The 14,645-nt window shown below is 39.5% G+C and overlaps 1 protein-coding gene across 1 annotated transcript in view; it reads right to left on the bottom strand.

The window, feature by feature from the left end:
- Positions 1-14,645, bottom strand: part of SLC39A12 (solute carrier family 39 member 12) — a 310,966-nt gene that overhangs the window by 115,393 nt on the left and 180,928 nt on the right. Inside the window, exons 6-7 of the mRNA XM_086940003.1 lie at positions 13,565-13,737; positions 1,163-1,312 (exon numbers count right to left, since the gene is read on the bottom strand). Of these exons, the coding sequence (XP_086796129.1) occupies positions 1,163-1,312; positions 13,565-13,737 (323 nt within the window). The remainder of the gene's footprint in view (positions 1-1,162; positions 1,313-13,564; positions 13,738-14,645) is intronic.

The following is a 14,645-nucleotide window of genomic DNA, read 5'->3' as shown; positions in this document are numbered from 1 at the left end:
AGGTGTTACTCAACCAGTCGTGACAGGGCACCCTCTTAAATGGCTTTAGGGACACACTAGATACCTTGGCATTCAACTACACAGGCACAAACACCAAATTCTGCAATTATGCACCTGTAATGGCAAACCTAGAGGTGCAAGTCAAGAGGTAGATTAAACTGCTGCTCTCGCTGGCTGGCTGGGTAGCTATCATTAAAATGATTGTGCTCCCCTGGTTTTTGTACCTATCCCTAAATATCCCAATACCGCTTCCGAATTCCTTTTTTCTAACCCTACGCAGTCACCTACTCTGATTAATCTGGCCAGACTGCCAACCCCATGTGCGCTAAGACCACTCTGACATTACCATATGAACAGGCGGCCTGGGAGTGCCTGACCTCCAGATATGCTATCTTGTAGCCCAGTACCATTATATGCATCGTTGGTACCAACCGGATGCACGCATCCCATACCTGAAGCCGGCAATGGACCAGCTGAGGGGTCTGCCACACCGGAATGTTATTTACTGTGACTTTCAAAGATTCCTGCAAATATGTGGCATCAAGTCTTATGGAAGTTTCCTATTTTAAACCTTTTTGAACATGCTATTCATATTAGGTGATAACTAGTGGTTATAATTCTTTTTCTCTATCCATACACATTACTCTTTGAGTATTTAATTGTCTGCTTTACCTATCATTCAGTGTCATCATAAGCATATGCTTGTAATGCGACGAAGTTGCTTCATTTATTGATACTTTTACAGAGTATTATTTTCAGCCCTCCTCTATTCCGTTACTTCTGTCATATTATATTTATTCGGTGTCATCTCATGCCTATGATATGCCTATGCAGTGGTTTTCATCACATATTTAAGGGCATAATTATCATAAATTTGCAACTTTGTGAAAAGTGAAAATTATGAATGTTGCACATACCCAAACGTGCATTAATAATGTCATTTAGCCCTGCTTACATCTCAATATATCTCAGCCACTTTCATTTCTTTTAAATACCCACTGTGTGCTCCTATTACTAAATGCAAAACTTCTGTTTCATTCACTGAGCTTTAGACATGCATGTCCCTATATATTGTTCCATTCTGTTTGCCATTAATCAGTAATATGACAGGAAAGAAAAACAAAAACATAAGTGTGGAAGTACAAGTTGATTGGTCCTTTACCTGCCCCGTTGAAGCTAGAAGAAAGAACAGTTTTTCCATGAGAAAAAATACATGGATTCCACCAATCATTCCCAGGAGCTTCCAGACATAGTCCTTCTCTTCATCTAAATGACTTGCTTCTGAGGTGTCGTGCGTATGTAAACCAAGGATCTAAACAAGAAATCTGAGTTAACACAGATGACAAAGCATTTGATAGATTAAGATACTTAGCATGATATTTCGCTTGCAAGCCCACCAAATGCACTGGTCAAGTTCCAAATATATCAGTGGATAAATATTCCTTCTGAAGATGAAGCCTCTCTGCATTTTTATTAACCATTCGATTAATTATTAAAATCATTACAGTAAAATGTATACAATCATACAGCCTCCCACCCTCCATCCTCACTGATGAAATAAAATATAAAATACAAGCAAGACCACGGATTACCCTTTTTTCCACGTATCAATTACAAGCTCTCTTTTCACCATGCTTCCCTGACATCATAGTTAGTCGTCAACAATGATTGCACTAATCCCGTTATTGCACTCAATTTATCAAAAGGTTAACTTTCAGGAAGTGAAATGGAACCTCATTAGGTTTTCTCAAGGCTAAATGATCAATGAATGCGTGGACAATCAGTGAGATTTCTAATTGACCCTTTTTGAAAAAGTTGTCGGTATCCAGACTTGTGAGAAATTTCACAGAATGGTAGTTTTTGATAGCTTTATAGGAGAAAAATCTATGATTTTATTAAAGACAATGAATCACGTATAGCATGTACATCCCTTTATTATTCATTCTAGGAGCGGCAATGGAGAGATGAAAAGTAAGTATGCTGTCATTACATAGTTCTAAGAGGCAGTCACATCAGTTAAGGTGATAGATCAAACAGTGGCAAGGAACACTCAAGCTAGAAAAAATGCACCCACGAGAAACACAGTTTTCATTGGGACGAGTCCAACCAAAATGCAGAAACACAGTCATCTTGGCAAGTCGTCAAGAAGCACAAGGCAAACTAGCACAACCCTGACCTTGTGACATCCTCATATCAATAGCCTGACATCCAAATGAGATGCAAACAGTGGCCATCAGCAAAACACTAGCATCCATTCCCTTCCAGAGTACAGCATGTGTAGTTAGCCAATCCAAAAAACACCAGGCGAAAGCTATCCTGTCACTGTGATATCATGCAAGAAGGCATCCGGGCCAGAGAACATAATATTTGAACAGTCAGAGCCAGGTTCATAGGTAGACGAGGAAAAGCTTTCAAACAGGAATACATCCACCAGTCGAAGGACTAAAAGAGCAGCTATCCAGGCCCGTAAAAAACAGAAAAAAACTACAGAGAAACAAAAAAGCTGAATTTCCTACAAGCGGCTTTTGGCATAGTAAGAGGTATATGCATGCATGTTTGGTCTACATATCTAGCCTTCCTTCTTTCTGAATCTAATCATGCCTCAAAAGATGGTTAACAGAGCACAAATACAAACACACAACATCATTAAGCAGAAAGTCAGTCATTTTAATTAATTGAAGTCATTCTTTGTGTGCTTGCACAACATTGGTGTTTTGTTCCTCAACTCCAAAATAGTTTGTTAGACTGCATTAGGCTGGTGTTTGCTGCACAATATCACACTGAGTTAGGCCATAAATTTCGCCCATAACACTGCCCCCTACCCATACCCGGATCCTCAAGCTGTGGTGGGTGAGAGTGGGTATGGATGAGAGTAATGGTCTGGTTGATTCCATCTTCAGATGACTGAGTGTAGAAATGACTGCGAGCCATTGGCCAGAAAATACTCTCTGAGATTAATTTAGAAGCATGAAAAGGTACACCAGTAGAGGGACAGACATCAATCTCCTAGTAGCAGGAGTGTTCTGACTCAACATGCTCTCTTTCAAGTGTGGTAAAAAGGCAGAAAAACAGAGTTGTATGCTCTGGCTATGGTAAATCAGTAGAAACTAAAAAATATGAGACATTAAACGAAACACCATGAACTTACTAAAAAAAAGAAGCAGCCACACTGAAATATACACAGTGGTCTGTCTGAACTCAAGTTCTCTCTTACTGCGTCTCCATGAATGCAAATTTTGCCTACTCAACGCACTGCATCATTTTTAGGGGTGAGCGATGAACTCGACTCTGCCGGCGGAGTTTTGCCTCCTCTGCACTCGGTGAAGTTCCCAAAAGCTCCGCAGAGTGGAGTTTTTCTTCTTGTGTGGCTCACCAACATTAAGTTGGAAAGTGCGAGCATGGAAAATCATATGCTACACCACCTCCCGCTGATCATTGCAAGTCGCTGCAGCTCGTATTGAGAAGCCTTCCGAACATCTACTCGAGCGGCAGAAAGAAGCAGCGCCCTCTTGTGCTGGTCATGGTGCCATTCGTGCTGATTTTCCATCGCAGGACAAACTCCCGGCACTAAAAATCAGCGCAAGCAGCGCGAGTCACCATCGCTTGCAGAACTCAGAGAGTTCCGAGTAGCAGACCTCCGCGAACCCCACCCAGGCCAGGCCTAATCATTTCCTAATTGGATGAACTGATCACATGCAACTGAGTTTCTCAGCATCTCCTGAATAATTTAAGCCCATAGTCACAATAAGAGGATAGATTCAGCACGCTAGCATGCACTATTGTATAAACTTTCCATTATGTCACTTTGCAGAGCTATATGTTTGTCTGTCAGTAATAACCTCCTATTTTTCTATATACAAAATACTGCAGATAATGAATTGCATGTAATCCTTTTGCTTCACTTATAAATTTAATGAGTTTCCACACATTCATTTTCAATCTGTTCTTGTCATGTATTCAGAGACACGTCTGTTGCTGCAATTACAAACAGGATACATGGTTTCCTTTTAGATCTTCCATAGAACACTGAGTGTTACATGTGGCTGCTGATGGTTTCCCACATATTTCAATCAGCATCACACGTTTAAACTGGCTATACCCGCACCTGATCCCTCATACTTTTATGTAACATACATTTCTTGAAGCCAGTTACTTATTTATTAGTATTCATTTATTTTTGTGATTTTATATAGTGCAGACGTGGCCTATAGGGATCAGAGCGCTTTAGAGTAAAGCTGAACGACTCAATAATAAATAGAACATATAAATGTAAAGATGGGGAGAAATTATCGGTGAGTCCCCCCAGGAGCTATAGTGCTTCATATGTTTTCAATGTAAAACATAGCAGTGACAAGCAGGTGGTCCAAAATAAGTGTTTAGCAAATAGAAAATATACAGGTAACATTACATGAGTAGAGAACACAAGGACGTTGATTACTTCAGGTGTTCATTGTAAGACAAAACAGTGTCAAGCTGTCTAGTACAGCACAATTGATACTGGCCCCTCATTTAAATACATTTACACATTGTGGTGCTTCTTTCTTGGAAGGCTTGGCAAAAATATGTTATCTCCTTCCAGGACAGGTAATTGGCTTAGAAAGTTAATTTGCCTTTCGTAAATCCTTGAAAATGTACCCCTTTACCAGTAATCTCCATCTGATCCTACATATTTTAATGTTGCAGCACTAGGACACTCTTCTGATTAACTGTTGCACTTTACAAGTAGTGTCATTCATTCATTCATTCAAGCGGGTGATATAGTACCACATGCCAGACAACCATTGTTCGTGCTGGTTGAGATTGGTCTGCACTTGGCAAGAGCATGAAGAGGTGGGAGCAAGTTTGGCCAGGTGTCATTCCAAGAGAAGGACTTTGAGGTCTTTTTTGATGGACACATGACATGCGGTCAGGCGAAGGCTCAGCAAGAGGGGGTTCCAATATCTTGTAGTGGTTCCGGAAAACAAATGTCTCATGTACAGGTTATGCTTGAAGGTGAGAGGTTTGAGGAGGAGCAATTTAGCAATTGTCACAGCTTGCTTCTCAGATTTTCAGTTTCTCTGCAAGGTACAAGGTTACAGAGGAGTGCATAGCTTTATTAGTGATACAACCAATTTTAAATAGAGATCTCACTTTTATGGAGAGCCACAGAAGGAAGCGTAGAATAGGGGGGATGTGGTCAAATTTCTTGTGTTCTGTCACAAAGCAGATTGCCTCATGAAGGACTGCTCTGAGAGGACTTAGGCGAACTTTGGAAATTATGGAAAGAAGCTAAATTCTTCTGCAGTCAAGTCTGGAGAGCACAAGTGCTTGAACAACATATTTAAGGTCATGTGCAGGGATGAGGTTCCTGATTCCCCAAAGGAGCCTTTGCTGGACCCGGACACTCTTAGGCGTGGAGGAGTTATGGTTCCGAATGTTCAGACATCTTTTGAGGGTGAATCCTTGAAATTTGTCATTCTGAATAATGAATGGATGGCTGTCCGTGTCCAGGAGGAGATCCATCCAGTCTTGGATCGGTGGGTTAGCTTGCTCTTGGGAGATGAGAAGGAATTCTGTTTTTATTGGTTTATTTTGAGATGGTTGTTATACATCCAAGTTTTTATTCTATTCAGGCAGTTGGATAAGTGGATGCAGTCTTCTACGTTTGAGAACTTCAAGTACATTTGTGTGTCATTGGTGTATAGGTGGAAGAGGACTTCGGAGTTCCTGAGCATTGTTCCTAGGGGTTTGAGGTAGAGGTTGAAAGGGTTGGGGAGGGAATAGAATCTTATGGAATCCCTTGTTGACTAGACGTTAGATGGCATTCCAATTTTTACAATTTGGGAGCGGTTAGTTAAGAAAGAGGTGTACCAATTAAGGGTAACACCATCAACAACCATTTGATGCTTCTGGGTGTTTTAGCAGCTCCTGCTGGGTGAATGTTTTGATGCAGCAGAGAGGTCAAGGAGCACAAGTGGACAGAAATTGCCCATATCTAGAATGTGGAGGGCGATGTACACGACCTATAGAATTGCAGTCTCAGTGCAGTGGCCCTGACAAAATCTGGGTTGAAGGGAGTCAAGGAGGTTGTTGTCCTGAATGTGACATGACAGTTGGAAAGCTACACAAGTTTCAATCAACTTGGGTAGGAGAGGCAGGGTCTAAGTTGTTGAAACTGCTGAGGTCCAGAGATTTTTTTTTTAGGAGAGGAGAAATTTGACTACTTTCTAGACCACCAGGGATAAAGCCCTGGTCCAATGATGAGTTAACAAGGGTTGACCAAATGGGGAGTACTAGTTTGGCTTAGAATTTACTGATGGAGCCTGGGATGGCATCACAAAGCTTGTTATAAGGTTTCATCATTGATAAAATATGTATTACATTTGTCTCAGAGATTGAGGAGAAAGAGGACCATGGCTGTAGTGCCTACGAAGGCAGTATCTCTTCGATTATGTTGTCGACTTTCGAAGAAAGGTTAATGTCTTTCTTGTAAAAAACAACTCTGCAAAGTTAATGCAAAGGATCTCCAATTCCATAAATGGGGGTTAAAGGGAGGGTTGGAATGATTAATTACCTCAAATAATTTTTTTGGTCTATTCTTGGCCATATCAAGGAGGGATCTGATATGTAATGCCTTGGCTATAGAGAACTCCCCTTTGCACTTTTGTCTTGCAGTACAAAGCTTAGTTAGAGTAAATGGTGAATGTGCTTGCAGCCAGGCTTCTCCAATCTGCTGATGTTTTTCCTTTTGTTACAGCGAACGTTGGAGAACCATGGGGTAAGAGGGTTTGGGTCAACTGTATTTGCACTTAAGGGTGTGTTTTTCTCAATCAGGGAGTCCTTGCAGAGGTTAAAATTATCTGTGGCTTTGATGTTAAGTTGAGTCCCTATTGAGGTGAGGTTTGGTAGGGCTAGGTTGGCAAACTGGATTCAGTATTGATGTTATTGATATCTCTGAACCAGATTTCTTTATTTTTTCGCTTGACTAAGGGTTTTCTTATTTTTGAAAGACACTATGAAGGAAATCTGTAGTTGATCCAACCCATTAACTGTAATGATGGACACTGATCAAAACAATAAAGGTGATCTGGAGATGATCTGGTCGAGTGTGGCACATTTGTAGTTTGTTGTTTTCTGGGAGTGCTGATGTAGGTCATTGTCTTCTAGAAACGTGCAAAGTGGTCCAGTGGGTTATTTTGTTTGAAACCCCAGTGGACGTTGAAGTCATCGAGAAAGATAATAATGTTGTCAGGGCTGATTAATTTTGCTGTGAAGAATTCCATGCGCTCTTCGATGAATGTGTTATTGATGTAGTAGTATAAATCCTTAATTTATGAGGCCTCAATTCACTTAACAACCATCTCCATCCTGTTGCTGTTCTGATAATTTGGGGACCAAAATAGCTAAGAAGGTAACAGAAATGGCACTGATATTACTGTATAGTAAGTTTAGGTCCTTGGAGAGAGAATCCTGGCTAAATGTAGTGAGCCTGGTGGAAAGTAATAGGCTGTGAAGCAACAAGGTAAAGATGGAAATCTCTTGACATCATCAAGAAACACCCTGTAGGAGGATTTCACACAAGGGCCTGGAAGATGTGCCAATGCTGATAGAATCCCCATCAAATGTCACGTTTGAAGATTCTGTCCATGCTGAGAAGGTTTATATAGCCAAAGTGTAACATGCATTCTCAGCTCTCACCGCTGCAGTGGTACATGTACGCGGATACCTTCTCATGCCTGCAGCTAAGCTGGAGGACACAAGCATCATCAAGTCTGTAAGTCTCAATCACTCAAATGGCTCAAAATTGTCACATACTACCCAGACAACTGTTCATGATTGGATCCTACACATTATTAAGAATATGTTCCTACACCCAAATAGTACATCATACTATTCTTTATGTCCTTTGGTCAATGTTCCGTTAACACTTAACAACATGCTGGAGAGATTTCTTACGCATGGATCTGACCAGCTGTATTTTGTAATTTGAGAACCATTAACACTTCTGAAGACATCAAACATCTGACTTTGATGAGAGATGACACAAAGATGCCCATATGTTAGTAATTTGCAAACATTAAGGTCACCTAGAAAAATTGTGAAAAATGTAAGATGATATTTTAAAGTGAACAATGTATGCTCCCTAAACTTACGAAAATTCAGATATGCCAAATATATCCATAGAAGGCATGCATATTTTGCCTATTGGCACATTACAGGTTTATTGGACCCAAGCAAAGTGTATACTGCCATGAGATATTGTTTCAGAGCGCTGCCAATATGAAAAAAATGGCGCAACCCAGAGGCAAAGTGTCTGTTCGTGGGATAGCCAAGGTTTCCAGTGGACCATAGGCAAAAAGAAATGCTCTGGCGGGACAAATCTATCACAAAGCTTCCATTGGTAATGCCACCTGAATTACTAATGGATGTATTCAACAATTTTCCATACAATACTTGAGTGCTTTTATATAGATGCCTCCCACTGGACACCTCATGAGATCAAAATATCTAAAGGACAAATTTATTTTACATCATTGTTTACAACAAAAATTCCAACAACAATTAAAAACATTATTGCACCCCATCCTTGCATATAGTACATAGTTTTATCAAAAGACAGACATTAAATAATTTCCAAATGTGATCTGTCTAGAGGAGGTCCACTCTAACTGAGAACATCCAGTTAACTTGGGTTTGAATCATCTGATTGAATTTACACGCGGTTCCACAAATTAATTGTCATTTTAAATCTTCACTGCAGACTTCTCATACTATGTTGTCAACCTGTTTTGGCCTAAAAAGTTGTGGAATCCTCAAGACAGTACATGGGTGTGTAGAACTGCCTTATAAACAAAATATTGAAACATTATAAATGCATGTGATACACAAACGTGTTTTTGCACTAGAATGTTTTTAGAGTAGCTTCACAAGATTGTTTGATTTAGTGTCAATTATTATTTTTCCTTATTTTGTTTTTGAAGCAGTTTTATACACCCTTGTGTTATTTTATTTGTAATTTGCAAAGATGTAAAATAAATTTGCCTTTCAGATATTTTGATCTCATGAGGTGTCAAGTGGGAGGTATCTATATACAAATACTCAAGAAGTAGTGTATGAAAAATTGTTGAATATATCCAATAGCAATTGAGGTTGATGTTGATCGAAGGTTTGTTAGAGATTTGACCTGCTAGAGTTTTACTTTTTGTCTTTTGTTTTGATAGCTCGACTCTAGAGGATTATATGGTCTCCCCCTTGTTCTCTTGTATGCAAGTGGACCACAGGCATTTTGCCTATGTGAAGACACAAATAATCCATTGGAGTTAGAGATAGATTGCCTTATGGTATGGAAACATGGTGGGGTTTCTTCACTTATCAAGGTAGGTGAAGTTGACCGGTATGCCATGGGCGTGGAATGCCCGACCCTCTGAGCACAAGAAGGTTTAGTCAAAGTTATAGAGTCTCGAGCTAAAGAAACCAAGAAACCCAGGAGGTTAGCAATACCAGCAGCTATGCCTTCTCCTAAAAAAGGAGTTGGGAGCTTGATTGTGGCTGAAAAATAATTGCCAATGACTGAAGCCCAACATAATGGGATTAATTATAGAATGGAGACCTGAACCTCAAGATGGCCTGTACAGTCAATTAGAAGAAGGGCAGGTATGACAATCAGGTCAAAGTTAGGATTGGGCCAAGTAAATGATGAGAAGATAGGTGGGAGAGCTGTTGGGCAAGGACAAGAGTTACATTTCAATCGAGAAGCTGAGCACTTCTAGAAAGATCAGGCAAATTGATAATGACACTGAGTTTTATCAAATCAGTCAGTAGAGCTTTGTAAAGCTATGACAGTAAAATACTGAGCAATTGTAGAGTTAAAATGAGTGCGGGCAAGGTGTTTGGTAGACTAAGGCTCCTACTATCAAATAAGAAGTGGACATCCCAATTTTAGTCATATAGTAAAAGTAAGAATGTAAGTGATTTGCAAAAAATTAAGACAACTTCTCCACCCAGCCCAGTAGGGTGGTTCAGGTGGAGAATCTTGAAGGAAGGAAAAACCACTGTCAGTATGTCTGGGCAGCAGGAGTCTCGAAACAAGGTCTTTCTAGCAACTATTGTGTCAAGGTTATGTCCCTGAATAAGATCAGAAATGTTGTTTATATGGAGACTTAGAGGAAGGCACATTTAAAAACATACCCAAGAAAGTAGGAATGGAAAAAATCTAAAGCCTAGGGCTGTGCACCAAGTCAACAGTTACAGTCAGAAATATAGTGCTGGTGTATTAAGTGGTGTTGTAGCTGATATCATCAGTCATATGACTTGCATTAAGGAACAGAGGATTAAGTTTCAGAAGTATGTCACAACTATAAACAAGGTGGAAGGTAAGGGGAGCAGCTGATTTTGCCTTGAGCACACTACCTGTATGCATTTGTGCAACACTAAATAGGGAATGCTGAATGTTTAATGAGTGGGCGATGCTGTCCCAAGCGGGAATCCCTGGTGAACTCAAGCAGAATTAAAAAATGTAAAAACAGGAGGGTGGTGAAAAGTAGTAAAACTGAATTTTGGAATCAACATGATTCATAAAATGACAAACCAAGTACTCACTAAAAAAAGAAGTGCCAACAAGCACATGAATTAAAAAGGTATCTAAAGTGATGAGTGGCAAATGGGTGCACACTCTTCTAACACGGGGGAAAGGAAATAGAAACAGGGAAAGGTAAAACTGCACCATAGTGGTGCAGACAGTAAATGACAGATACTAGGAGGGCACATCCTCTCACACAAAATAGATGGGAAAGGCATGTGATCAGGGTGACCTGGTTTTATTCCAAGAAGGAAGACAACCAGCAGAAATAAAAGAACAAGATTTGGTAGAAACAAAAGAAAGAAAAATGTTCTAGATGTGCTCATGTTTTAATGAATCAAGCACTAGAAACTAAAAACACGTTAATTCAAATTTGAAAAGCAAAGCATAAGAAAAAGGCAAACCAAATAAAAACACAATAAGCACTAAGTATGCATAAAGATCACTTAACTTTTGATGATGCAACACTGTCTGAATCCCTACAAGAAATCACTTATATCAGGAGATTCTGATATGTGCAACTAATGGATGGCAAGTCCCAATGTTAAAACCAGAGGCGCTTTTTCACCCAACAATATGTCTTTGTCTCCCACTCTACCACAGAGTGATTATGTTCCACTTTTTAAAGTCTTGTAGAGTAAAGACCACACCTATCTCTTTTCTTTTTACAATCATTGCAAAATAGCACCTTGTCCTCTCTGACAATCAAAAGTTGTCAAAATTATTGTTTGAGTCCAAGGAAGGCAAATCACACATACCAATCTGTATATCTCCAAATGTATCTTTCCATGCAATATGCAAAACAAACCTAGTAAATGTTTTTCGTCAATGCGTTCAACTGTTCTTGCCTACCTTTGAGTTTATCACCAAATGTGGAATACAATTCTGCGAATGCAAAAACAGACATACATAACACTCCATATACTTGTGTGAAGCGGCTTTTACAAATGCATCTATGAAGCTGACTGTTGCCATAATTCTTTCTTTTAAATAGTTTTTTGCAGGATGAGACACCACCAGAAACATCACCAAACATTATTATCTCTTCATGGGGAATCCATTTTCAAATAATGTGCCAATGATTCACACAAAAGCTGATTGCCCTTTTCACCTCCCCCACCATGTACCATGATAGCGACCTTAAGGCACGGATAGAATGCACATTTAATCAACCAATAGTTGTATGATCCTTTGCAAAACTGAGGCTATTGATTCCAATTTGAATGATCCTGTAGAACCTAAAATGCTCAAAGATAAGTCACAAACTATAAACATTCTAAGGAATCTTGGTGCACATTTCTTGGTCATGTCTGGTCGTGTCTTGGTATCCTTATTTCACATCTATCTTACTTCTTGGCGAGCCTGTTCCAGTTATTGAATTATTTTCTTCCTGTACAGTTCGCTGGGGCAGGAAGGTGTGCCCAGTGTCCTGGCTGCTGACCAGGGAGGGTTGTATCTTGCAGTTCCCTCCTAAAATCCTCTTCTTGACGTGACAAGTGATGCACCAAGGACATGCACTCCTGTCTAAACACTCTTAGATCAGATTCACTTTACATTGTCATCATGCAACGTAGTTAACGTCTTTGATACTAAGCAGAGGATGACAAATCATCATATAACTGTGTTTAATCATGGACATTTTAGTTATGCATAAATCCTCCCACATCCCACTTACCTTATTGGCTAGGATTAAATACAACAAAGAGTCCAGTATTTACATCCCATCAATAATCTTTTTGTGCACCAATATATCTAAGACTTTCTTGAACTATTTTTTATAAGACACAGTCTCAGTTATGTGTGCCCTACCTTTATATGCATCTTAACAAATCAATGTATTCAGAAACAATGAGTCCAACAGAATGTTTACTTTTATACATTCCAATATACAAACACAAGCACGCTTTTGCAGATCTGATTTCTGAACCTTGGGCCAGATGCACAAATATCTGGTTGCATAATGCTGGTCGCAAATTTCAACCCGTATTTCTGCAAACAGTAAAGATTTTTAAGAGCCAACCTAAGTGCTAATAGGTTGTTTTTGAAAATCCGAATCATAGTTGGTTACAGTCCAGTCTACTGCTCCCTACCCATTAACCCTGAAATCCCCTTATCTCGCATTACGTTCACGTGCCACAGAAGCCTAAAATACCCTTAGTTTCACTTGCGACTACCTTCCCCTTAACCCTAAAAAGACCTTACCTCCTTATAACTTTACCCTCCCATGAACTCTAAAAATCCCTCACGTCCCTTAACCACTACTCGTCTCTAAACCTCAAAAAACACTTACCTTCCTTTATCTTTACCCTCTCTTAACTCTTACCCATTCCTTATTACAAAAATCCCCCTTTTTTATGAGATAATAATTATGTCATTTAAAAGAAAAAACGTATATGCATGATAAAATACCACGGGGTAAAGTACAAAAACTGAGACTGCTGGGTACTCACCTGCTGGGAACTTACCTGTGGCATGCTTACCTGTGTGGTAGTATCCTGTAGGTTGACACCGTGGGGTAAAGACTACATATTCATATGAACTAATGTTTTAGTTAATGAAACTATCTCAGCATTATGGATTTGTGAGATGTTTTGAAATAGTGCAAATACATAAGCAATCAAAGAAGCACAGCCATACTGATAAATAAAAAAATAAAAGGTAATTGATTAGTCTGCATAGTGAGGAACAACAAATCAATGACATACGGTCATACGGTAAGCTACAAGAAAAAGTGTTTGAAGCTGCAAAATGAAAAGCAAAACTATATTGTTGCACTTTTTGTTTTCAAAATCTATAACTCGCCCTCAGATATATGCACTCAAATTGTGAAAAAAGTGATGAATGGTATATTATTTTTGATTTTTGCAAATTCTGTGTAATGGAAAGCGTACTATTGTTGATGTAGTGAAAGGAATAATCTTCAATACTGTTTCCTGCTGCTCTTATTGTTTTAGTGATGAGCACAAATGTTATCTTCAGTAACGATGAGCAGTCACAACTCTTTACCTGAGGAATGAGATGTAGTAAGGCATCTCCAGAAAGCGTCCCTACAGCTAAGCCTACAAACATCTGTAGTATCAGCTTGTAGTTTTCTTCACAGGAACTGAACAGTATAAGAGTGGTGCCAAACATGGATCCCACTGTGAGAATTATCACTGCAATAGTGCTGTAGCCATACCCTGCAAAAACAAAAAGAGCACCGTCAATATGTACTGTGATCAAAAATGAATTCAATAATTATAGTCATGCAAATTACAAACTTTTTTTTGGAGAGCACACTCCCATTATAAATATGCTCAGTGTATTTCTGATTTTAGTCCCAAAAAAAATCATGAAAATCTTTACTGGCCAATAGAATTTCTTATAAACGGTGGTTTAGAAGACCACGCTCCCGCATATTCGGAGATGGAGAATAGCGAAGGTTTCTGTCGTTTCATGTCTGAAAATCTGAACAAACGCCGAAGAGTGATTATAAGGCACGAATGCAAGTAGGAAACACAAATGACGACCTGTGCTCAATGAGGTGATTAGCAATGCTGTTTGTAGGAGTAAATCCACCTTCCATCTGTAAAAGTCTCCATGCACGCGTGCTACATTGCAGTAGATTTATAAAGCTAAATAGTTCGGCCAGAGTGAGTTTGCTGCATTCTATGTTAGACACCCTGAAAACAATCAAAGAAACAATACAACATCAATCCGTCCACCAGCATTGGAGAGTGGTGAAACGTTCTGATGATGTGTCATGCAACACCATTTGGCTCTCATATTTTGGCAGATATTCTGGGCTTTTTTTGATTGTCCTGTGCTTACTCGCCAGATCCTGTCTTTTGTGGATAAAAAGGGAACCTACTGTAATCCGCTTCCTGGTTGAAGTTTTCTAACAACAAACATATTTATGCAACTTTTTCATCGCTCTTGCACTACGCAACGCAGTGCAAGAACAACGCAAATGTAAATTGAGATTTATAAAGCTACACAAGGCCACCTTGCGTGGCCCTGCGCGGCTTCATAGATCTCGAGTAATGTAACACACAGCGCAAATTGCTGTGTACATCACTCTGCGCCATGGAGGTATTTCCTTGGTTGT

Source organism: Lissotriton vulgaris, chromosome 10 (assembly GCF_964263255.1).
Source record: "Lissotriton vulgaris chromosome 10, aLisVul1.2, whole genome shotgun sequence".
Taxonomy (NCBI): Eukaryota; Metazoa; Chordata; class Amphibia; order Caudata; family Salamandridae; genus Lissotriton; species Lissotriton vulgaris.
The sequence above is the reverse complement of the archived record's forward strand: the minus strand, read 5'-3'. Positions and strand labels throughout refer to the sequence as shown.